The sequence below is a fragment of the Erinaceus europaeus genome, chromosome 2, assembly GCF_950295315.1.
Source record: "Erinaceus europaeus chromosome 2, mEriEur2.1, whole genome shotgun sequence".
Classification (NCBI taxonomy): Eukaryota; Metazoa; Chordata; class Mammalia; order Eulipotyphla; family Erinaceidae; genus Erinaceus; species Erinaceus europaeus.
The window spans coordinates 201,513,317-201,538,945 of NC_080163.1; the positions used below are offsets into that span (position 1 = coordinate 201,513,317).

General features: G+C 42.7%; 1 protein-coding gene across 1 annotated transcript in view; it reads left to right on the plus strand.

Annotated features, from left to right (window-relative positions):
- COL25A1 (collagen type XXV alpha 1 chain) overlaps nt 1-25,629 on the plus strand; it is a 234,056-nt gene that overhangs the window by 108,470 nt on the left and 99,957 nt on the right. Inside the window, exons 15-18 of the mRNA XM_060172381.1 lie at nt 4,252-4,305; nt 7,010-7,036; nt 11,075-11,119; nt 25,370-25,402. Of these exons, the coding sequence (XP_060028364.1) occupies nt 4,252-4,305; nt 7,010-7,036; nt 11,075-11,119; nt 25,370-25,402 (159 nt within the window). The remainder of the gene's footprint in view (nt 1-4,251; nt 4,306-7,009; nt 7,037-11,074; nt 11,120-25,369; nt 25,403-25,629) is intronic.

Here is a 25,629-nt window from a genome sequence, read left to right on the forward strand (position 1 = left end):
AATACTCACTTGTGCCTCTTCAGATAGCCACCTAAAAAAATTAAAATTGTGATGACCTGTGCTGATGATGTTGTGGGGAAGTGGAATGCACAGAGTGGGAGCCTATAAGAGCCAGTAAAATCCAGGCCCTTTCTGGAAATCCAGAAATATGCACAAAGGTTTTCGTGTGGGTTCATCTTCGATAGCCAAAAATCGATAAAGATAAAGAAACCACCTCAATATTCCACCACCGGAGACAGATGAAACAAGTGACTGCTTCCGATGAGGGAAGAGAATAGCCCAGCTTTTCTTGATACAGTCACAAGTACTGTGTGCAAAGACGGCAGAGCAGACAGAGTAACAAACTGTAATAAGTTTGCCTTTATTTGAAAATGTGGAAGCATGACATCAAAACACTAGAAAAGGAAGCAGGGCAAGATGAAAAACGGTTATTGAGAGCAACGGGATCCTGGGTGCAATTTTTGTTTCCTTCTATGTGAAGAGATTCTCTTAACAATATATGAATTCAAAGACCAGAAGGGATCCCACTTGAGTCCCTGCAAGACTCTCATGCTAAGGAGGATGGTAAGCAAATACCTAAGCAACGTTCCTCTCCCTTGCTTCAGAATCCCAGCATGTACTTTGTCTGACTCCAGAGACTAAGTCGTTTTTTTAAAAAATGATTCTGGCTACCATGGTTATTCTTTGGAAGCCCGAACAAAGTCCGTATTGTTCCCTGGCAGCATTTTCGCTTGCATTAAGCCATGAGTTTCGTCAGTGGGTCTTGCTGAAGTTTCTTTGAAGCAAAGAGACTCAAAAACTCTCTTCCTGGTTGTATAGTAAAGATAGCCCTCTTTCAGAGTATCTTGTATTTCCAAGTTCTTAGCCTGTCACAGACAAACAGAATATCCAAACTTTGTTCTGATGGACGTGGTTACAAGTGCTAAGTCAGTGGTTATGCTGGTTACCAAAGAAAGAGCAAGAGTTACCCTTATAATGTAACTCTATCAATATATATATTGGGAAGTTGAATTTCTTCCAAGAGGTCAGACTTTAGCAATTAGAATAGTCCATTATAACAATGGAACATCATTGTTCATCTAGAAAGACGCCACAAGCTTCATGTTGGATAGCTTATCTGGGATGTGCACATATGTCATCGTTATCTGACTGAGACTTATGTTTCTGTATGGTCAGGAAAATCTTTCATAAATGGTAAGCCTCAGCCAAATGATAGTGAGGATAGAATTACAGTAGTCCTCATTTATTCTTGTCAGCTTCTGGATACCTTCAGCAGTGTAATGCCTTATTAAGTGTGCGATCTCTTTTGGTCTGCTCTATTTTTTAACTTTTAAATATATTTAGTTATTGTCTAGAGGGAGGAACAAAGAAAGGACCAAATTGTCACTCTTCCTAATGCAATGCCAGGCTTTGAACTCAGGACCTCATGCTTGAGAGTTTGATGCTTCATCCACTACACTACCTCCCAGGCCAGAATGACCTCTTTTTTAAGGATTTATTTTTTTTTTACTATAACTAAAGTTTTGGGGTTTTTTTTATATATAAAAAGGAAACACTGACAAAACCATAGGATAAGAGGGGTACAACTCCACACAATTCCCACCACCAAAACTTCATATCCCATTCCCTCCCTTGATAGCTTTCCTATCCTTTAACCCTCTGGGAGTATGGACCCAGGGTCATTGTGGGGTGCAGAAGGTGGAAGGTCTGGCTTCTGTAACTGCTTCCCTGCTAAACATGGGCATTGACAGGTCGATCCATACTCCCAGCTTGTCTCTCTCTTTCCCCAATGGGGTGGGGTTCTGGGGAAGCAGGGCTCCAGGACACATTGGTGGGGCTGTCTGTCCAGGGAAGTCTGGTTGGCATCATGGTAGCATCTGGAACCTGGTGGCGGAAAGAGAGTTAACATACAAAGCCAAACAAGTTGTTGACTAATCATGAACCTAAAGGCTGGAATAGTGCAGATGAAGAGTTGGGGGGTGGGGGGGGGTCTCCGTTCTGTAGATAGCTAGTAGGCATATTTCAGTTATATTCCAAAGGGCCTGTGGCTATACTAGTTTTGTTTTGTTTTGTTTTGTTTTGTTTTGTTTTGTTTTGTTTTGTTCTGTTCTGTTTTGTTTTCCCTGAGCCTGAAATCTGATACGCAGGTGGATCCAAGTTATTGTCTGGGGAGGTGATGTCTGATGTCATGGCTGGATCAGGGAAGAGAGTAGCTCCCAATATTTATTTTTATGAAAGAGAGCCAGCAGAGCATCACGTCAGCATCTCCCAGTGACTGAGAGAGGACCTGGGACCCTATGCACACAAGTCCTATTCTCCCAGAGCCACTTCTCTGGTCCTGGAGTAGAGCGTGTGTGTGTGTGTGTGTGTGTGTGTGTGTGTGTGTGTGTGCCTGTGTGTGTGTCTGTGTGTGCCTGTGTGTGTGTCTCTGTGTGTCTGTGTGTCTCTGTGTGTCTGTGTGTGTGTCTGTGTGTGTGTCTGTGTGTGTGTGTCTGTGTGTGTCTGTGTGTGTCTGTGTGTGTGTGTGTCTGTGTGTGTCTGTGTGTGTCTGTGTGTCTCTGTGTCTGTGTGTGTCTGTGTGTGTGCCTGTGTGTGTGCCTGTGTGTGTGTCTGTGTGTGTGTGTGTGTCTGTGTGTGTGTCTGTGTGTGTGTCTCTGTGTGTGTCTGTGTGTGTCTCTGTGTGTGTGTCTCTGTGTGTGTCTCTGTGTGTCTCTGTGTGTGTGTCTGTGTGTGTGTCTGTGTGTGTGTGTCTGTGTGTGTCTCTGTGTGTTTGTGTGTGTCTGTATGTGTCTGTGTGTGTGTCTCTGTGTGTGTGTGTCTGTGTGTGTGTCTGTGTGTGTGTGTGTGTCTTTGTGTGTGTGTGTGTGTCTATGTGTGTGTGTGTGTGTGTGTGTGTTTGGTTTTGCCACCAAGGCTATCACTGGGGTTTGGTGCCAGCACTACAAGTGCATACTCCAGGTGGCCATTTTTAACATTTTTATTTCTATTTTATTTGACAGAACAGAGAGAGGTTGAAAAGGGAGGGGAGAGAGAGAGGGACAAAGAATGGGCAGGAGAAATAGCATAATGGTTATGCAGAGAGTCTCCTGCCTGAGGCCCTAATGTGCCAGGTTCCCCTGCACCACCATAAACCAGAGCTGAGCAGTACTCTGGTTTTTAAAAAAAAAAAGAACAGAAAATGATAGACCTGCAACACGGCTCATGAAGTATACCCCCTGCAGGTGGGGACCATGAGGCTTGAACCTGGATCTTTGTGCATTGTAATGTGTGTGCTCAACCAGGTGCACCCCAGCCAGCCCCTCAGGAAATAGTTCTGAGCTAATGCTGACCAAATCTTCCTCAGATGCTTATCATTCAGTATCATAGTGAGAACTACCAGTTCGGGTTTTTGTTGTTGTCGTTATTGTTGTTATTCAATTATTTTTACAGTGAAATTAGAAAGATAATCCAGAGTCATCTTCTTTTTTGACTTCTGTGTTCCAAACGTCTACATGGATTACCTGCAGGGAGGAAGTTTCACAAGTGGTGAAGCAGCACCGCAGGTGTCTCTCTATCTCTCTCCCTCTCTATCTCCCCTCCCCTCTCAATTTCTGACTGTCTCTATCCGGTAAATAAAGATAATTTAAAAAATTGGGGGGGAGAGTCTGACAGTAGCACAGCGGGTTAAGCACATGTGGTGCAAAGCACAAGGACCGGCATAAGGATCCCGGTTCGAGGCCCCGGCTCCCCACCTGCAGAGGAGTTGTTTCACAAGCGGTGAAGCAGGTTTGCAGGTCTCTGTCTTTCTGTCCCCCTCTCTGTCTTCCCCTCCTCTCTTCATTTCTCTCTGTCCTATCCAACAACGACAACATCAATAATAACAACAATAACTACAACAATAAAAAAACAAGGGCACCAAAAAGGGAATAAATAAATATTTTTTTAAAAAAATTTTTAAGTTCTCCATCAAATGGATCTTCTGTTTTCATATGCCTTTTGTTCATTCAGTACGTATTCATTTGACGATAATAGACCCAATGATGTTGGCTATCCAGTGAACCCAAGTTGTTTCAGCAAAGACTAAGCAAAGGGGACTAAACTCTTACTTGACATGGCATTTTATCTTCATAGTAACTTTTACACTGGTAGTGAATTATTTACATCTGGGACTTTGCTGAATGGTCATTTCCCCCAGTTGTGTACACTATGCATTCATCTTACATATTTTATTTGGCTTAGTACTGCACTTTTTTTTTCCTTTCTAATTTCTAGGGTGATCCTGGGTTGCCTGGAACAGTAGGACAGGATGGAATACCAGGGCCCAAGGTGAGTGAATACAGGGAAAGCTGAGCAGAACCATTTCAGGCATGAATTCCCACGAAATTGTATGCTCTTCTGATTACAGGAGTTTTTCTCCTATCCCATTGCTTGTCCTTAGATGAGTTTTTTTTTTTTGGGGGGGAGGGGGTCAGTCGTATAACATACAGTTACAAAACATCCAGTTATAAACATACAGTTTAGAGTTTTGTGTCTAATGAAGAAATCATGTTCATGATTCTCATTGGCACTGAAAACGGCAGAAAAAGAAATAAGCTAGGATTGTCTCCAACCTTTACTCTGGCACGCTGCAACAACAGGAGAAAGCCTGTGTTCCAGATATGACGGTTGTCAGAATAAGCAACGTCAATGTCAAAGGCAACATTGACGCAGCCTCTTGACGAGCTTATTAAGCCATAGGCCATGTCTATAATGTGCATGAGACTCACACGATTTTTCTCAAGATGATGATCATTGTGCCATGGCAGCTTTTCCTCAAAAGCTGACCACCTCCAGCACTCACATAGCAGAAACAAAATCAAATTTTCTGGATGAAGAACAGAAGGAAGATGTGGCCACATTGAAAATTTTTAAATGCATGCAGTCTGTGTTACTTAGGAGCAGGGGGGTGGGGAATATAGTAACAATTTTTTTTTTCCTGGATTGCAAGTTGTCTTTGTTTCTTGAAAGACAGTTGAGTCTCTTCAGTCTAAAAATGTTGGTAAGGGTTTGCTGAAACCAAGCAGGGAGACAAATCCTAAATCCTTTGATGAAGGGCCGTCCCTTGAAGTCAAGCTCTGGTTTCTGATCCCGTCAGCTGGGCTCCTGTGTGGCTGCACACAGAGATGCCCATCCGCTCATTTCCCAGATTGCATTTCTATGCACAGACACCTAGGGACAGGATCTAAAAATCTATAGACCTGGCCTTTGTCCTTCACCTCTGCCCCTGATGGGGGAAGTGAAACTGACATTGTCTGCAGAGCACAGTCTTGCATTTTAGTTCTTCTGTCCTGGTCAGAATGTTGGATAAAAATATTCTCCTTGGGATGGGAGGTGGGGGATCAGGTGGTGGTGCACCCAGTTAAGCGCACATAGTACAAAGCGCAAGGACCTGCACAAGGATCCAGGTTCAAGTCCCTGTCTCCCCACCTGCATGGGGGATGCTTCACGAGCTGTGAAACTGGTCTGAAGATCTCTCTCTCTTCCTCTCTCTCTCTCTCTCTCTCCCTCTCTCTCTCTCTCCCTCTCTCTTTCTTTCTCCCTCTCTCTCTCTTTCTCCCTCCCTCTCTCTCTTTCTCCCTCTCTCTCTCCCTCTCTCTTTCTCCCTCTCTCTCTTTCTCCCTTTCTCTCTCTTTCTCCCTTTCTCTCTCTTTCTCCCTCTCTCTCTCCCGCTCTCTCTCCCTCTCTCTTTCTCCCTTTCTCTCTCTTTCTCCCTCTCTCTCTCCCGCTCTCTCTCCCTCTCTCTCTTTCTCCCTTTCTCTCTCTTTCTCCCTCTCTCCCGCTCTCTCTCCCTCTCTCTCTCTCCCTCTCTCTTTCTCCCTCTCTCTCTTTCTCTCTCTTTCTTTCTCTCTTTCTTTCTCTCTCTCCCTCTCTCTTTCTCTTTCTCCCTCTCTCTCTCTCTTTCTCCCTCTCTCTCTCTCCCTCTCTCTCTCCCTCTCTCTCTCTCTTTTTCCCTCTCTCACTCTCTCTCTCTTTCTCCCTCTCTCTCTCTTTCTCCCTCTCTCTCTCTTTCTCTCTCTCTCCCTCTCTCTCTTTCTCTCTCTCTCCCTCTCTCTCTCTCTCTCCCCCTCAATTTCTCTCTGTCCTATCTGTTAAAATGGGGGAAAGAAAATGGCCACCAGGAGCAGTGGATTCATAGTGCTGGCACCTAATCCCAGCAATAACCCTGGAGAGGAAAAAAAAAATTCTCAGAGTGGGCCAGGTGGTTTACTTGGTTAAGTGCAGGTATTACCATGCACAAACAGCCAGGGTTCTCTCCCTGGCTCTCCCTCCCACCATTCCACAGAAATAGGGTGAAGCTTCACAAGCAGTGAAGCAAGGTTGCAGGTCTGTTATTCTCTCCCTCTCTACCTCCCCTTCCCTCTCAACTTCTTGCTGACCTATCAAATAAAACAAAGGGTTGTTTTTTTTTTAAGAATCTTAAAAAATCAAACATAAAAATAAAATAAAATAACATATTCTCCTAGACTTACTTTGGTTCTGCCAGGTGCAAATATCTTTTCTGAAGGAAACAACACCTCCTGGCTTGGAACGTGCTGGCTATCCGTCAGTCAAACCCAGTTCATGACATTGTAAGGGGTTCAAGTTAGAGGACAACAGCTTGGGGAGTCACGCTGGGACTGCAGACCCTTAAAATAATCTACATTCCAGGGAATGCCCAGCCAAAGACTTTGCTGGAAAGCTCTGCCCATTTGTCTTATTGATTCCAAATTCAGGCCGAATAAAATGTCACAGACCAAGAAGTCTCTCACAGTTTTCTCATTACTGTCTCCCAGGTGGTTTGTATTTTACATTGAGAAGTGTGCCCAGTTATCCAAGAAACTCATCCTTTGTTTTCACACAATATATAGTGAAAAAATAGAAAGTGTCTCATAATTTGCCTAGGATGTTCAACGTTTCTGTTGGTGTTGTTTTGTTAGGTATCTTAGAATAATTTATTTGATTTTTCTTTTTGAATCTTATAATTTATTTGTCACTCTGTTCCTACTCCCAGGGAGAACCTGGAGAACAAGGTGAAAAGGTAAGAATGATCTTCGGCTCCTGTCCTCAAAAAGAGCATATATACAGTTTATGGATGTGAATGTGTAAAATGATCACTGCTCTCTGTCAAACATGTTTTAGTGGAAGAAGTAATGTAGCTTTTATATAGGGACAGGAATTTGAGTGAAAGGGGTTACAGGAATAGAGGGGAAAAAATGGAGATCCATTGAAAACTTTCAAAAGTCTGTTTTGTTCTTAAGAAGGGGATTCCCAGCTCATGCTAAAAAGTTTGAAATCAGGTAACTTTTTAAAAATTTTTATTAGTGATTTAATAATGATTAACAAGACTGTAGGATAAAAGAGGGACAGTTCCACACAGTTCCCACCACCAAAGTTCCGTCCATTGGAAGCTTCCCTATTCTTTACTCCTCTGGGAGTCTGGACCAAAATTTTTGTGGGGCACAGAAAGTGAAAGTTCTGGCTTCTGTAATTGCTTCTCCTCTGGACATGGATGTTGGCAGGTGGATCCATGCCCCCAGCCTCTTTCTGTCTTTCCCTAGCAGGGCAGGGCTCTGCAGAGGTGAGGTTTGAGGACACAAAGGTGAGGTTAGGTAACGCTCATGTAAAAATCTGGAAGGGGAGAAAGAGCAGTGCCCTGGTGCTGAGAAACATCAGATACAGATCGTGTTGTGACAGGTACAAGGCACTGACAAAAGGCCTGTGCTGAGTAGCTCCATGCTTAAGAGTGAGAATCCCGGGAATCGAGCAGTAGCACAGCAGGTTAAGCGCACGTGGTGCAAAGCACAAGGACCACAGTAAGAATCCCAGTTCGAGCCCCCGGCTCCCCACCTGCAGGGGAGTCACTTCACAGCAGGTGAAGCAGGTCTGCAGGTGTCTGTCTTTCTCTCCCCCTCTCTGTCCTCCCCATCTCTCTCCATTTCTCTCTGTCCTATCCAACAACAATGACATCAACAACAACATCAATAATAACTCTAACAAAACAACAAGGGAAACAAAAGGGAATAAATAAATATTAAAAAAAAAAAAAAAAGAGTGAGGATCCCTCTGCCTTTCTCTCCCCAGACATCATTTCCAGTGGTGTCTCTCTAATTCTTGGGAAATGTGAAAATGACAGAAAAGTGTCTCCTTAGGAAAGCAGCCATCCTGCCAGCAGAAACACCAACAGGGATGTGTTCCTTACTCATGAGGCACCAGTTTCCTTCCTGGCTGCCTTACACCGAGATTCCTTAGACTTTTTATGAAGTTGTCTTTCCCTCACAATACAGAAAAGGTGATTCAGAGAGAATTCCTTTGGCCTAGTAGGGGCTGAATTTTGCCTCTGTGCTCCAAAGTCCACAATATTTCCACCAAAGTCTACTGGAAGACTTCAGCAATTCCAAACTTAAGGAAACAGAACAAGTGACTTGTTTTCTTTTTCCCCCTTTTAAAAATTATTTATTTATTTATTTATTTTTATTTTTTTATTTCCATAAAATGGAAATATTGGCAAGACAATAGGATAAGAAGGGTCCAATTCCACACAGTTTCCACCACCAGAACTCCGTATCCCATCCCCTCCCTTGCAAGCTTTCCTATTCTTTATCTCTCTGGGAGTATGGACCCAGGATCCTTGTGGGGTGCAGACGGTGGAAGGTCTGGCTTGTTTTCTAGTGCTTTGCTTTATGGTCAACAAGGAGCAGTCCAAGCGCAGCAGCAAGTTGAGGAAGTCTCAGAAGTAAAAAAGGAAGTGGGGCCGGGTGGTGGTGCACCTGGTAAGCGCACATGTTACAGTGTGCAAGGACCCAGGTTCAAATGCCTGCTCCCCACCTGCAAGGGGAAAGCTTCACGACTGGTGAAACAGGGCTGCCGGTGTCTGTCTCCCTCCCTCTCTGTCTCCCCTTGCCCTTTTTATTTCTGTCTCTCTATCCAATAAATAAATATAATTTTAATTAAAAAATGAAAAAGAAGCATAAACTGTCTCCCCCCCCCATTTATTCTATTTCATTTTTTAAGTTTCTAATAAAAGAGATTAACATCCGGGGACCGGGCTGTAGCACAAGGACTGGCACAAGGATCCCGGTTCAAGCCCCCGGCTCCCCACCTGCAGGGGGAGTCACTTAGTGATTAGTGAAACAGCTCTGCAGATGCCTACCTTTCTCTCCCTCTCTCTGCCTTCCTCTCTCAATTTCTCTCTGTCCTATCCAGCTACAACAGCAGCTACAATAATGGGAAAAGTTGGCCTCCAGGAGCAGTGGATTCGTAGTGTAGTCACCAAGAGCGCCAGTGACAACCCTGGAGGCAAAAAAGAAAAAAATAGCAGCTGAAAGAAAAAATAATAATAACATCCCTGGCTGTAATGAAAGAGAACACACTGACTCAGATAAATCAATATTTGGTGTGTGGATTTCAAGGACCCTGCCATTCACTTTGGGTCACTGGAGACTTGCAATGGGCTGGAAGACAGGAGAAAGATGGATTGTTTGTTTTGTCATCACTGGAGCTTCATTGTTCCAGGCCAACTTTGTCAGACAGACAAAGGAGAGACAGAGGAGATAAACACACAACACAGCACTGAAGCTTCCTTCGGTGTGGTGCGTTGTTCCTCGAAGATGGAAGGATTTATTCAGATAGCAGGAGGGACTCACAAATAGGATGGCCTGTTAAGGGCAGGGTTAGGAGAAAGTTTTTGTTACAGTGAACGTGAGCAAAAGTAGGGTCTGGAGGTGGTGAGAACCTGAATCTGCCCTTGGCAGTCATAGGAACTGCTTCTTTCTGCTAATGTCATAGCTTTGTCACAAACTCTTCAACCATATTCATCGTAATAAAATTTATTTGGATCCTATCTCCCTCAAGAGGAAATATTAGGGGAAGAGAACGAGAGGGCTCTGAACTCTAGTTCCTTTGGGGCTTGGAACTTTTGTGACTAGGAACCTTTGTTTTTGTCCCATCATTGAGAGAGAAAAGACTTTGGAGAACACCTGAGGAAGTCAGGTGCTGTTTCTCTTGTGTGAGAGGGAAGTAGGAACAGGACACCTGAAAGTTGTAATAGATATGGGTGTGGGTTAGAATGGAAGTGAAGGCAGGGCCTTAGAAGCAAATAAAAATGGGGTCAGCCATCCTTACCCAAATAGCCAACATGTGCGTGCCTTTTCATTTTCCTGAATGAAAGTTTAAAACATCTGGCTGGGGGGAGCCCTATGAGGAATACTTTAGAGTTAGTGGGAAAAAGCTTTTAACAGTGGAATAAAAATCACTGATTTGAGTCTTAAAAAAAAAACTCATGAGACATATGCTCAGCAGTTTTAAAAGACTATAATGTGTCCTTTGGGACTAAGTCGATGGGACTGGCAGTGGTTATAGAAAGTAGGGCTAAAGGACAATTACTGGATGATTTCACTCGTGGAATATAGAGAATCGAAACACATAAACTTGAAATATATAGGGAGTAGAGCAGTAGTGCAACGGGTTAAGCGCATGTGGTGCAAAGCACAAGGACCGGCATAAGGATTCCGGTTCGAGCCCCCAGCTCCCCACCTGCAGGGGAGTCGCTTCACAGGCGGTGAAGCAGGTCTGCAGGTGTCTGTCTTTCTCTTTCCCTCTCTGTCTTCCCCTCCTCTCTCTGTTTCTCTCTGTCCTATCCAACAACGACTACAATAATAACCACAACAATAAAACAACAAGGGCAACAAATGGGAATAAATAAATATTTTAAAAAAGAAGAAATATATATATATATTCAGCCTATATCTATGATTTTGGGAGAACTACGGCAGTAACTTTGGAGGGGGAACAGAATTTTTGTGGTGGGAGTGGTGTGGAATTATACTCCTATTATCTTAGAATCTTATAAATCACTAATAAAAATATATTTAAATGAAAAAATTTTACTTGGACCAGTTGATGTAAGACAGCTTGTCAAGCAGAAGCCCATTGACTACGCAGAGCATTTACAGCAGACATTAATAACAGTGCTTGTGAAAGAACATGTTAATGAGTGAAAAACACTCTGCTGAATGTCACCAATATATTGTGTGTTATTCCCTCCCCTGTCTCTCCCTCCCCCACACCCCCCATCCAGGGAGATGCTGGAGAGAACGGTCCCAAAGGTGACTCAGGAGAAAAGGTAATGTGTTATGAAGCGTGAATAGGTAGGTGTGAACCCTAAGTGTCAGATTTTTTTTTTTGAGAGAATCAACTGACCAAGTGGTAACTCAATGTAACAAGATCATTGATCGCTTACACACAATGACTATTTCCACAGACTAGAAGTTTTAAGTTCTTTTAAGCATAAAATATGTATGTCATGATTTCACTTATAGACAGTGCTTAGCTAGGCTTCCAGTAGCCTGACTTTTAAGGAATAAGAACATTAGTTCATGTATAAAAACACTGCACATGCAGAGGTATAGAAAGAATTCCAGGAGTGTTTCTACTGGTCCTGATTTTTGACAGGACATGTCAAAGGGTTACAGATTTATAGATTTGATCATTATTTACTGTCGTGTGCAGTTTTGAAAAATCTGTCTGTACCTGAAATGGTCAGATTTCTTTAGTCTGTTTTGTTTTGCTTTGTTAAGCCATGTTTTTATCACTCAGACTACTAGGGTCCTGTGATTCATCTTTATACCTCTTCTTTTTATTTCCCTGGTCCCAGATTTTTGGCTTTGGCTCAGCTTCATTATTGACAGACATTTTTTTACAATGGAAAGGTTTTAGTGGTACGGGAGGCGGCACAGTGAGTGAAGCGTTGGACTTTCAGGCATGAGGTCCTGAGTTCGGTCCCCGGCAGCGCATGTGCCGGAAGAATGTCTGGTTCCTTCTCTCTCTCTCTCTCTCTCTCTCTCTCTCTCTCCTCTCTCTCTCCTCCTGACTTTCTTATAAATAAATGAAATAAATAAATAGAAATTTGGAAAAAAAGACTTTATTTCCACATACGCTATATATTAAGAATTGAGAAAAATAAATCTCCAAGGAAACTGAAAATAGAGCAGCCAAAATTTCATTTAAGTCAAACTAATTAGTTGAGTGATTTTATTTTTTAAAGAATTATTCATTTGGGTTTATCATTTGTGAGTAATAATATCCCACTTTGAAATTTATCACAGTACAGATGGATAATGGTTTGTCATAAAAACATACCCATAAAATAGAGACATTTCTCTATCTCATTCTTATACATATTAATACAAGTCTGGCAGGGGTGGTAGGAATAAATTCATGTCGCCAAGTAGCAACTGTGTTTGTATTTGAGGAGCTTTCTAGAAATCAGAGGGAATTTTTTTTGGTTGCCCGCTGTGTCTCAGCTTCAGCTCTGTTGATATTTTGACTTTGCCTCCTAGTGGGGGCACTATAGGATGTGCTGACCTCTGCCTTCTTGAGGAGAAAAGCACCCCTGAATTGTGACCACCAAAGCTATATGTAGTCACTGTCTCATGTCTCTTGGGGGGGAACAAAAAGCACACCTTTGATAAGAATGTCTGGATCATTCCATTGAGGTGATCTGTTAAACTTAAATATCTTGCTGCCATCAAATATAACATGAATACTTTCAACACAAATGAGACCAGTGAAATACCTTGCTTGCTCTCAGAATCAAAATGCCAAGCCAGGGATACAGAAACTGGGTGTGGGGTTAAGGATTATGTCTTTTATTTGTTTATTTATTATTGAAGTACATAGTAGTACATATCTGCATCGTTGAGTATCAACAAATGATGTAGTGACCATGTTTGATTGTGAAATTATACCCTCTGTGATTTTATAACTTTATAAAACTCTTTTAAATAACTAGTAAAGAAAAAAAAGGGGGGGGGAAGTAATCCCTACCTGCAGGGGGGTCGATTCTCAAGTGGTGAAGCAGGTCTGCAGGTGTCTATTTTTCTCTCCCCCTCTCTGTCTTCCCCTCCTCTCTCAATTTCTCTCTGTCCTATCCAACAACAGCAACAGCAATGACCATAATAAGAAGGGCAACAAAAAGGAGGAAACTAGCCTCTCTCTAGGAGCAGTGGATTCGTAATGCAGGCACCAAGCCCCAGCGATAACCCTGGATGCAAAAAAAAAAAAAATTAAAAAGGGGGGAGGGAAGTGAATAAGACAATCAACAGATGAGTCTTCTCTGTCCTGGTTAAAGAACCCTCTCCTCTAGCCTCCTCTTTAGGCCCATCCATGGTTTTGCACATGGCAAGATTTCACCTTTTTATTTGAGCTGAGTAGATTTCTATTATGGATATAGATCATGTCTTTCTGTTCATTAGCCAGTGAACACATAGGTTGTTTTCAGTTTGGGGCTGTTGTAAATAATGATCTGATTAACATGGGAGTCCATGCCTCCCGTCAAATTATATTTTTCAGCAAGAGTGCAAAAGTGGAAGAACTGAAGTTCTACTTTAGTTTTCTGAACACTCTCCGTAACTGCTTTCCAAAATGACTGTGCCTATTTACATTCCAGCCAGCAGTACACCAGAGCTCGCTTCTTTCCATGTGCTATTCTGTCTTGTCTTTTGGAGCAGTTCCCACAGTTGGGAGATGACATTTGATCGTACTTTTGATTTATCTTTCCTTGGTAATACGGGATGACGACAATCTTTCAGATACCTGTTGGCCCTCTGTCTGTCTTCTTTGGTGAGGTATCTATTCAGATCTTGTGTTCATTTTTTTCATCAAGTTTTTGTTTTGTTGCTCGTTACCTTCATTAGGCCTAGGACGTGCAAATATTTTCTCCCAGTCGCTAAGATGTATGTCCATTTCAGTACAAGTTTCACTGTGCAGAAGCCTTTTAGTACAGTGTCGGACCATGGGCTTGTAACCATGTCTCTAAAGTGAGTGTCAAGGGATATACTGTCTTTGTTTTCTTCTATGTATTTTGCTTAGGCCTGGATGTCATATTGAATGTTCTTGGTTCAGTGTAGAAGCATCATTCAACAACCCTTCCCTGGAAAGGCCCAGAAAAAAAATATATATAGATATTTTGGGATTCATGGGCCATATGGTCTCTGTCACAACCACTCAACTGTGTCATTATAGCATGGCAGAGACATGAAATACACAAAGGATGAGTGTGGCTGGATTCCAATAAAACTTTAATTCTTGGCCATTGAAATTTTAAGTTTATGTCATTCTTTATGTGTCTTGAACTATTACTGCTCTGTTGATTTTCTTTAGCATTTGAAATTTCAAAAACCCATTCTTCGGGAGTCGGGCTGTAGTACAGCGGGCTAAGCGCAGGTGGCGCAAAGCACAAAGACCGGCATAAGGATCCTGGTTCGAACCCCGGCTCCCCACCTGCAGGGGAGTTGCTTCACAGGTGGTGAAGCAGGTCTGCAGGTGTCTATCTTTCTCTCCTCCTCTCTGTCTTCCCCTCCCTCTCTCCATTTCTCTCTGTCCTATCCAACAACAACAACAACAATAATAACTACAACAATAAAAACAACAAGGGCAACAAAAGGGAAAAAATAAATAAGATAAATATAAAAAAAAAAGTTAAAAAAAAAAAAACCCATTCTTCACATAGAGAAAACACACAGACCAAAAATAAAGAAATAAATAAAAGTGGCTAGCTGAATTTGGCCTGTGGGCCATCTTTGCCAACCTCTGCTGAAAGGAAGGAGTCTTCTAAACAGCAATTTCTACAAGTTAGAACAGTGTACGCCAAATCTTAACTATGCCTGTGTGTATTTCTGGAGAGAATGTTAAGGTTTAAAATATTTTTAAAGTTTCATTTTGAGAATGTAAGTCATTAACTGCTTCTTCTGTCGCATATTTAAAGTGCTGAATGTTACAAGAGTAAAGTAATTTTTTCTTTGAAAACATCAAGTTCAGAGTCTGAGAGATAGCTCACTGACTAAGTAAGTGTACATCTTGTTGTGATGCACAAGCCCAAGTTCAAGTCCCAGCACCACTTGGGAATGTCATGAAAGTGGGGGAATCTCTGATGCTGTGGTGTCTATTAGTAGTAGTAGTGGTGGTGGTGTAATATTGATTTACAAAATTACAATATAACAGGGGTAGAACTCCATACTGTTCCCACCACCAGAGTTCTGGATCCACAACCCCTCCATTGTAAGCTACAGCAGTTCTCACAAGATAATAGATATGGGTTAACTACTGTTTCTACAACCATCTGTCTATATTTGTATATATTTGTCCATTTTTTATTATTTATTTTCCATTTTGTTGCCCTTGTTTTGTTGTTGTTGCAGTTATTATTGTTGTTGTTATTAATGTCATCATTGTTGGATAGGACAGAGAGAAATGGAGAGAGGAGGGGAAGACGGGGAGCGAAAGATAAAGACCTGCAGACATGCTTTACCACTTGTGAAGCAACTCCCCTGCAGGTGGGGAGTCAAAGGCTCGAACTTGGATCTTTATGGGTGTTGACAGGTAGATCCATACTCCCAGCCTGTTTCTTTCTTTCCCTAGTGGGGCAGTGGGTCTAGAGAGGGGAAGTTCCGGGACACATTGGTGAGGTTGTCTGCCCAGGGAATTCATGATAGCATCTGTACCTTGGTGGCTGATGCTGCAGAAGTCTCAGCTGTAGTTGTTGTAGATATTTATTGTTCTGGAGAAAATCATTTCTGTTCCCTGTTACTCCATGGCCACAACTCCCAGATGCCTACAGTGGTGTCTGTCTTTATCTCTGTTTTTCTCTCTCTGAAGATGTAAAATTTGACTTGGGAGAGATGAATTGGCAAAAATGGAAGGCCCCAGCTCTGCAATAGTAAATAAAAGGAAAAATAAGAAGGCCAAGTTCAGTGGCACACCTGGTTAAGCGCACATATCATAGTGCACAAGGACCGAGGTTCAAGCCCCTGATCCCCACCTGCAGAAGGGAAGCTTCCCAAGTGGTGAAGCAGAGCTGCAGGTGTCTCTCTGTCTCTCTCCCTCTTTACTTCTCCTTCTCCCCTCTCAATTTCTCTTTGCATCTATCCAATAATAAATAAATAAATATATTTTTTTAAAGACCAAGTTCATCCCAAAGGGATATCATCCCTATTTTTTATATCAATGTAAATAACATACCATACTGACTCACATATAAACTCTCAATAAACATTAGCATTCCTACCACATGGAAATGGAGGGCAACAAGATTAGTTGTTTTTGTACTTTATCAAAATGTTTTATTAGTCAACTGAAATTAAGTATAAGGAACGCTTCAAGTTACAGCAGAAATAATTCCTATAAACTGCCAATGTATCTAAAGAGGGGATTGTAAATAGGTCCTGTAATGTATAACGTGTAATCTGACCTGTAGCATTCATGCCTGCATGTGCTATAATTGGAATATAATTTTTGATGTGTTTTTTAAAAACATTTCCTGCTTCTGTCATATAACTTGTTTCCAGCATGTTGGAAACACTCTACTCAAGGCCTTTGGGTTCAGTATGTGAAATTCATTCATCACTCGCCAAGCTGGAGATGGAGAATCAAAAGCCGTGTCTTGTCTGCCATTGCTGTAGTAAATGACGTCATTGACTGGCTCTCTTTAATAAGATTTTTTTTTTTTTCGTTTTGATCCAACCTAGTGGCTTTGGATGGGAAAGCAATCTGCGCCTTCCTGGACTGGGCATCTGGAAATGCTGTATAGTTGTAAAAAAAAAAAAAAAAAAAAAAGCGGCATGGGGCTGGAATTTCTCGGCAGCCAGCAATTCTAGTGCACTCTAGCTTTGAGGGTGTCACACCAGAGGCATCATTGTGCAAGAAGTGACATCCCACTGTCTGCAGTGTTCATCCCACCAGCAAATGAGGATGTGGACCTCTTATCTCTCTTCCCCATCAGAAAGTGAGCATTGGTGCAGTGCCTGGAATGTTTTGATGTTAGTCCCGTTGGTTCTTTGCTGTTGGGTTTGTATCATTGAAGATGCCCTGTCAATATTTTCCTTTAAATATTTGATAGTTTCTGGTTCTGATATCCAAGTCCTTGATCCATTTGGAGTTTGCTTTGTAGGTGGTGAAGTGTAGTGGTTCTTGTTTCATTCTTCTGTACGTTTCAATCCAGTTTTCCCAACATCATTTGTTGAAGAGACTCTCCTTTTTCCATTTAATAGTTTAGGCCTCTGGCAAAAGGTAGATATCCATAGGTGTGGAGGGCTTATTTCTGGGCTTTCGGTTCTATTCCACTGGTCAGTGTGTCTGTTTATGTTCCAGTACCAAGCAGTTTTGATGACAATGCCACTATAATGTAGTTTGAGTTCTGGGACCGTGATGCCTCTAGTTCTGTTCTTCATTGTCAAGATTGCTTTGGTGATTCTAAGTATTTTCTGGTTCCAGATAAACATTTGTAGCTTTTTGTTCTATTCTCAAAAAAAAAAGTAAAAAGAAAAACAACTATGTGGGACCTTGATGGAGATTTTATTAAATTTGTGTATGACTCTGGGTAGGATGTTCATTTTGATGATGTTAATTCTCCCAATCCATGCAATATCTTTTCACTTATTTGTATTTTTTCTATTTCTTTGAGTAGTGACTCATACTTTTAAAAAATATTTTTATTTACTTATTATTGTATAGAGACTGAGATTTTTTTTAATTTTTGTTTATAAAAAGGAAACACTGACAAAAACCATAGGATATGAGGGGTACAACTCCACACGGTTCCCACCACCAGAACTCCATATCCCATCCCCTCCCTTGATAGCTTTCCCATTCTTTATCCCTCTGGGAGTATGGACCCAAGGTCATTGTGGGATGCCGAAGGTGGAAGGTCTGGCTTCTATAATTGCTTCCCCACTGAACATGGGCGTTGACAGGTCAGTCTGTACTCCCAGCCTGTCAGAGAGAAATTTTGAGGGAAAGGGGAGATAGGGAGAGAGACAGAGAGATACCTGCAGCCCTGCTTCACCACTCGTGAAGCTTTCCACCTGCAGGTGGAGACCAGGGGCTTGAATCTGGATCCTTGTGCGCTGTAATGTGAGCGTTTAACCAGGTGCACCACCGCCTGGCCCCAACTCATAGTTTTCAGTAGACAAGTCTTTCACTTCTTTTGTTAGGTTTACTCCTAGCTATTTTATTGCTTTTGCTGCTATAGTGAATGGGACTGACTTCTGGATTGCTTCTTCTGACGTAGGGTTTGCCTAAAAGAGAACCCCCAGACACTGTATGCTGATTTGGTAGCCTGACACCTTACTCTATTGCCTGATCATTTCTAGGAGCTTTCTGGTTTGACCACACTGTTCTGTTATGCACAATTTTATACAAAAGTTTTTAAAGCTCCACCTGCATTCTCTTTCTCCCTCCCTCCTTTCCTTTCTCTCTTTGGTTATATCTCTTTAGAGACAGAGAAGGCAGAGGTGCAGAGAGAGAATGGAGGAGGCCACAGCAGCAAGGCTCCCTTTAACAAACAGAATAGGAACCAGGCTTGAACCTGGTGCACAGGGCAAAGTAACACACAAGTTACTTTGTGCAAGTGAGCTGGCTCCACCTGCACTCTGCTGCTGTTGCCTATCCCTGTCTCCATTTGCTGTGCTCCCCGGTCTCCATTCCCCAAAGTAATGCCGCCTGCTTTGCCTACCAGCCAGCATCTGTGATTTGCGTCTTCTGAACCTTTGCAGAAGCCACACCCATGCTGGGGGTCTTGAAAAATCTTGTCTTCTCTTCTAAAAAGCCTCACTCTCAAGGGCTGGGCTGTGCCACATCTGGTAAAGTACACGTGTGATAAAATGGAAGGACTCAGGAGTCAGGTGGCAGCGCAGCGGGTTAAGCGCATGTGGCACAAAGTGCAAGGACCCATAAGGATCCCGGTTCGAGCCCCCAGCTCCCCACCTGCAGGGGAGTCGCTTCACAAGCAGTGCAGCAGGTCTGCAGGTGTCTGTCTTTCTCTCCCCCTCTCTGTCTTCCCCTCCTCTCTCCATTTCTCTCTGTCCTATCCAACAGCGGTGATATCAGTAATAACTGCAACAGGGCAACAAAAGGGAGTAAATTTTAAAAAAAAAATGCAAGGACCCAGGTTCAAGTCCCTGGTCCCCACATGTATGGGGGAGAAGCTTCATGAGTGATGAAGCAGTGCTGCAGTGTCTCTCTCTCACACCCTCCTTCTCTCTCTCTCCCTCCCTCCCTCCCTCTCTCTCCCTTCCCTCACAATTTCTCTCTGTCTCTATCCAAAATAAATAAAATATTTTTCAAAAGAAAGAAACCCTCGCACTTTCAGTGGGCGGCCTGCCCAGGGTAGAATCGAGCTTTCTGTGACTCAGCCAACCTTGTCTGCCTTCACCCTTAGCTTGGAGCTCTCTCCATCCGCCTCCATCTCGTCATCTGCTAGTCCTGCTCTTCAGGCCAGGACAGCTACCAGGGAGGTCCTTTCCCTGGGCAGCCTTTTAGGCTTCTCTGGATGGTTAGATCCTCTGCTATAAGCCTTCATAGCACCCAGAACCACCACCCCCTTCCCATAACCTTTATCTCCATGAGTTACAATTCTTTGTGTCCTTGGACATCCAGTTCACTGGAAAAGGCCGAAGAAGAAGGAAAAAAAAAAAAAACCACCCCAACAACAATCTAATTCCCAGCACCTATCCAGTTTCTTGCCAAGTTCCATAGTTGGAAAGTAATAAATATTTGCTGAAGGAACACTTGGTTGTTTTTTTTTTTTTTTAAGTTTTTACTTTCAAACTGCTTCTGACTTTTGTTAAATGGTAGGGCCTTTTCCTGTACCAGATGTTTGTTCAGCATGTCTTCTGCATAGATACAGACATAGAAACCTCCCCAACGTGACTGCCTCTGTCTGGTCCAGATTCTTCTTAATACTGTGCAAAGGACAGAAGCCAGAGCCTTCCCCATTGTCATATTCTGAAGCCATCTCCCTGGCCCCTTTTATATTCTACTTTTTTTTTTTAAACCAGAGCACTGTTCAGCTCTGGCTTATGGTGGTGCGGGGACTTGAACCTGGGACTTTGGAGCCTCAGGCATGAGAGTCTGTTTGCATAACCATTATGCTATCTCCCCTCCGCCAATATTCTACTTTTTAGAGATTCTCTAGAGACAGAAAAAGAAGAAGAGATACCACAGCATCACTCCACCACCCATGCAGGACACCAACGTGCCATCTGTGTTGCCAGGGCTTGAACCTAGGGCCTTCTGCACAGAAGCTCTGTGATTATCTGTTAACTCATCTCCCAGACCCCACATTTTTTGTTACTATTTTTGGGGGGGGGGCTCCAGAGTTATTGCTGGGGCTCAGTGCCTGCACTACGAATCCACTGCTCCTGGACACTATTTTTTTTCGCTTTTTGTTGCCCCTGTTGTTGCCCTTGTTGTTGTCCTTATTGTTATTGTTTCCATTGATGTTGTTGTTGGATAGGACAGAGATAAGTCGAGAGAGGAGGAGAAGACAGAGAGGGGGAGAGAAAGATAGACACCTACACACCTACACACCTGCTTCACCGCCTGTGAAGCGACTCCCCCTGCAGGTGGGGAGCCGGGGGTTCAAACCGGGATCCTTAAGCTGGTCCGTGTGCTTTGCACCATGTGCACTTAACCCGCTGCGCTACCAGCCCCACTTTTTTTTTTTAAATGCAAATTAAGAAAAAGAAAATATCTTTTCTGCTTTCTAGCAATACTGTCTTAACATACATGCGCTAGTTGGTGATGAATAAGGGCAGGGCAGGGATTCTAACTGCTTTATTCCCTGTTGCTCTCCCGTCCTTGTATTCTAAATACACCAGCACATAACTGATGCTCAGTCAACAAGAAATTAACCAGTGAATGATAGCAGTCAGCTCCCACATATATCACTTGAGGTATTAACGTGGATTTTATTGGCACACATGGTCATACACCAAGTATTGCGTATGAAAATAATGATGCTAAGCAGAAATGCTGCGTTTATTCAGCTTAAAACACAAATGTTACCGCGTAATTGTTCTTCAAGATGATTTTCAAATGTAGGTCTGTAAGAAGTTGAAAAATACTACCATGATACCATCCTGACTTCCTGGGCAGACAACCTCACCAATGTGTCCCAGAACCTCCCCTCCCCAGAGCCCTGCCCCACTAGGGAAAGACAGAAACAGGCTGGGGGTGTGGATCCATCTGCCAACATCCATGTCCAGCAGAAAAGCAATTACAGAAGCCAGAACTCCCACCTTCTGCATCCCATAAAGAATTTTGGTCCATACTCCCAAAGGGGTAAAGAGTAAGAAAGCAAGGACTGGCATAAGGATCCCGGTTCAAGCCCCCGGCTCCGCACCTGCAGGGGAGTCACTTCACAGGCGGTGAAGCAGGTCTGCAGGTGTCTGTCTTTCTCTCCCCCTCTCTGTCTTCCCCTCCTCTCTCCATTTCTCTCTGTCCTATCTAACAACGACAACATCAATAAAAAAATAAATAAATAAATAAATACAACAAGGGCAACAAAAGGGAAAATAAATAAATAAACATTAAAAAAAATTTTTTTTAAAGAGTAAGAAAGCTTCCAATGGAGGGGATGGGACACAGAACTCTGGTGATGGGAACTATATGGAATTATAGTCCTCTTATCCCACAGCCTTGTTGATCATTATTAAGTAACTAATAATAAAATGTAGGTCTATTTAAGTACTGGCCTTAGACTTCATTGGAGGAGAGATGCACAGCACTAATGTAGTTGTTTTATACAATAAACATATGCAAGTATAAAGACTACTTACTATTGTTCCCATGCAAAATCATATAGCGTACTTAAAAAATAAAAGTTAATGTTCTTTCATCTCTTAAATCATCTTTTTTAGTATCTACTTTATTTTATATAGGACAGAGAAAAATTAAGAGTGGGTGGGAAGAGACCTACAGCAATACTTTATCACCTGTGAAGCTTTCCCCGTGCAGGTGGGGACCAAGGGCTTGAACCCAGATCCTTGCCAATGGTAATGTGTGTGCTCAACCTGGTGTGCCACTGCCTGGCCCCCTGAGTTAATGTTCTTAAAAAAAAAAAAAAAAAAAACTAAACCGCAGTGCTTGGAACCAAATTCATTCAAGTATCTTCTCACAGTATTTCTTCATTTGTGATTTATCCTGTGGAAAATTCTGTTTCCAAACCAATAACTTAAAAAAGCTACAGCTATTCTAAAAACACAGTTGATTTTCTCCTCCTTCAACCCTGTGTTCATTCCTTTAGTGGAATGAGATTATAAGCACCAATTGATTTCCCCTTCCTGCAGCCATAGCCTTTAAATATTTAATTTATGAGTGTCTCCTAGCAGTTGCCTTGCCACTTAGAAGTTATAAAAATTCCCTGAGATTTCACAGTTCTGTTTTCCAAAAAAAGAACTAAGCTATCGCTCATAATTGTCCATCAACTGCAGTTTTCACATGTAAATCAGGCTTTCAGGAAACTTATTTCCATCCACTGTCAAGGAGAAGTAAATGTAGCCCTGGTTCTCAATGAATGGATTAAAAATCATCAGAATCCAGCCAGTTTCCATTAAAATGCTGAAAAGATTTTTTTTTGGGGGGGGAAGGAGGGAAAAAATTGAACCATGGTTCAGAGACACAACTTCCTTTTATTTATCAGGTTACAACAATCTCTGTGCCCTGTTGTCAAAATGCAGTAAGCCAATAATTCTTTTCTGATTCCAATAAAAAGAACATGGCCATAGAATTTCAGGAAGTTCAAAATTCACTTAACCTCTAGTTACTTCGATTTCCTCATCTACTAAATGAAAACAGAAATATCTGCCCTATCTCGTGGGAGCTGTCTGAGGTATGAATGAGATGAAAGAAGGAGCTTGGTGAAGTCAAACGTCGATTTTATGAATACAAAGACCTTACTGTGCAAAGTGGTACGCGTCTGGTACGTTGATTCCGTAGAAACAGACATAAGTATTATTTTGCTGGTGGTATTTATTTCACAACCTACTGGAACTCAGTTGAATGTTAACAACTGGGAAAAAGAAAGCAGGATCATTCTACAAGGAGACAGTTTTGGGGTCCTTTTCTTTAATTTTCCTTGGGCAATAGCAATTACAGATGTCAGAAAACTCCCCTAGATATGTTTCCTCCGTAAGTTAATTTATTATTTCCTCTCATTCCTAAGCCCCTCTTCTTCTTCTTCTTCTTCTTCTTCTTCTTCTTCTTCTTCTTCTTCTTCTTCTTCTTCTTCTTCTTCTTCTTCTTCTTCTTCTTCTTCTTTCTCCTCCTCCTCCTCCTCCTCTTCCTCCTCCTCCTCTTCCTCCTCCTCCCCCTCCTCCTCTTCCTCCTCCTCCTCTTCTTATTCTTCTCCTTCTCCTTCTCCTCCTCCTCCTCCTCCTCATCTCCCCCCTCCTTCTTCCTTGAGATATCTTTTCATTTTAATCCTGAACTGCTTAAAACATTATTTTGAAATCTGCTTGCCTTGTATGTATCAGACATGCACAGTGGACCAGACACAGCATCAAAGTAGATGCCCAGCCTACCCAGATGCAGCCATCTGTATAGCAGAGGGGAGGACAGAGAACAGTAGACAGGAATCATAAGCACAAAATCAGGAAGTGAGCTAGAAGGACATGAACGGTAAAAGTGCATATGGGAGCGGGTGTCCAGGTGGGTGGGTGATGGGTTCTTTGAGGCAAAGCAGAACTGGTGTCATTGCTGGAGGGGGTGGGGAGCAAGGGGGGCTGGAGCAAGTACTACAGGTACCGAGGCCTCAGCTATCTCAGTCGATAAAGGAGATTGATAAAGCAGGTTTGCTCCTCATTGCAGACCAGGAGATAAAGCCAAGGGAATTCCAGCCCGTGCTTCTTCCGTGTGGCTACCTCTGTTCTCTGCTATCTCAAATGATTGTTTCCCCCCTTTGCTTTCTTGGTCACATGTTCATGGGGCAAACAGCTAGAAGAAGCTGGAAAGTGTCAGTCCTTTGCTGATGTCTTTTCAAAATCTGGCAACATCCTCTTCTTCCCTCCGCATCTGTCTGTCTGATTTAGTTCCTGTACGTGCTAATGTTTGACGTATTTGCTTTAGGAATGGAGTCACTACTTGTGTAAGCTGGGACATACTACCTTTCCTTAAAGGCTCCTATGCTAAATATTTATTCTTCTCACTTTGACTCCCACGTGCACAGCTTTCTTGGTTTTATTATTATTTTTTTCCTGCTCCTTTTAGAAAACTAGACCATCGGGAGTCGGGCGGTAGCACAGTGGGTTAAGTGCAGGTGGCACAAAGCACCAAGGACCCGCGTATGGATCCCAGTTCGAGCCCCTGGCTCCCCACCTGCAGGGGAGTCACTTCACAGGCAGTGAAGCAGGTCTGCAGGTGTCTGTCTTTCTCTCCCCCTCTCTGTCTTCCCCTCCTCTCTCCATTTCTTTCTGTCCTATCCAACAACAATGACATCAATAACAACAAAAAAAAAAAAAGAAAAAAAAACTAGACCATCTTAGCGCTGGGTGGTGGCACACCTGATTGAGCGCACACATTACAGCTCAAAAGAACCCAGGCTCAAGCCTCTCACACCCCTCGTCTTCACCTGCAGTGGGAAGTTTCATGAACTGTGAAGCCGAGCTCCTGGTGTTTTTATCTCTCTCCCTCTCTAGTACCCTCTTCCCTCTCAATTTCTATCTCTATCCAAAATGAATAAAGTTTTTAAGAGATTAAAAGAAGTCTCATATAAAAAAAAGAAATAAACCAGGCTTGCACTCCCTTTCTCTCTCTTCCTCTCTCTCTTCCTCTCTCTCTCTCTCTCTCTCTCTCTCTCTCAATTTTCCCATGAATCTTATATGTGCCCTCCCCCCCCATGGCCAAGTCATCCATCATCCTGTAACTCCCCCCGGATGTTGTGTTACAATGAAATTAGTGTGAAGCTAGGAGGGGGCTGGGTGAAAGTGCTTTTCAGAGTGGTGATCGTGCTTCCAGAGGAAAACAAACTAACTCATCTACTGCATGGCTTTGTCCGGCTCCACATCGTTAACCCTCTGACTTTATCTGTTTCACCCTGACATCTCAGAGACCTCCAGGGTCAGGAAACTACCAGTAAATCAGAGCCAGTGACATTAAAAAAAAAAAAAAAAAATCCTTGTTTCAGCTCTCTGTGCAGGGAAGGGAGCTATGTTTTTGTTTTTGTGTTTCTTCCTAGGAATGTAAGTCTGGCTTGCTTTGCATTCAACAGGAGCCCATGTTTGTAGGGAGTTTGTTGTGGATCTTGGAAATTGTTGTTATAACAGCTGAAGCATAGATAGGAAATCTCCTTTTTTTTTTTTTAAAGAGAGAGAAAAAAAGAGAGACTACAGCTTCTAAAACTTCCTTTGATGCAGTGGGAGCTGGGCTCAACCCTGGCTTGCACAGATGGCAAAGCATGACATCCAAGTGAGCTATTTCTCTGACCACAGTGACAGAAAGTCTCAGGGAAACAGAGTCAGACTGTTGGTCAGCTGGCTGTGTGTTCCTGTGTTTCTTCTTTTTGTAACTTGAGCAACTCATCTCCTGGGTTTCATTGTAGGGTGACCCTGGATCTTCTGCGGCAGGAATCAAGGTAATGGTTGCCTTGCAAGCCTTTGCATCCCAAATTCCACGTTTGATTTCTATTTCACTGTTTTATTCGGTGGTGGTGATTATAAATAATGTGCCTAGTTGTCACATGGGTGCAGTTTCTTATCTACCTGAGATAGATAAGAAATACACCACCGTACACCACTCTCACTACCAGCTTAAGTCCTCCTCCACCATCATGAGCTAGATTCCCAATTCCAATTCCCTCTC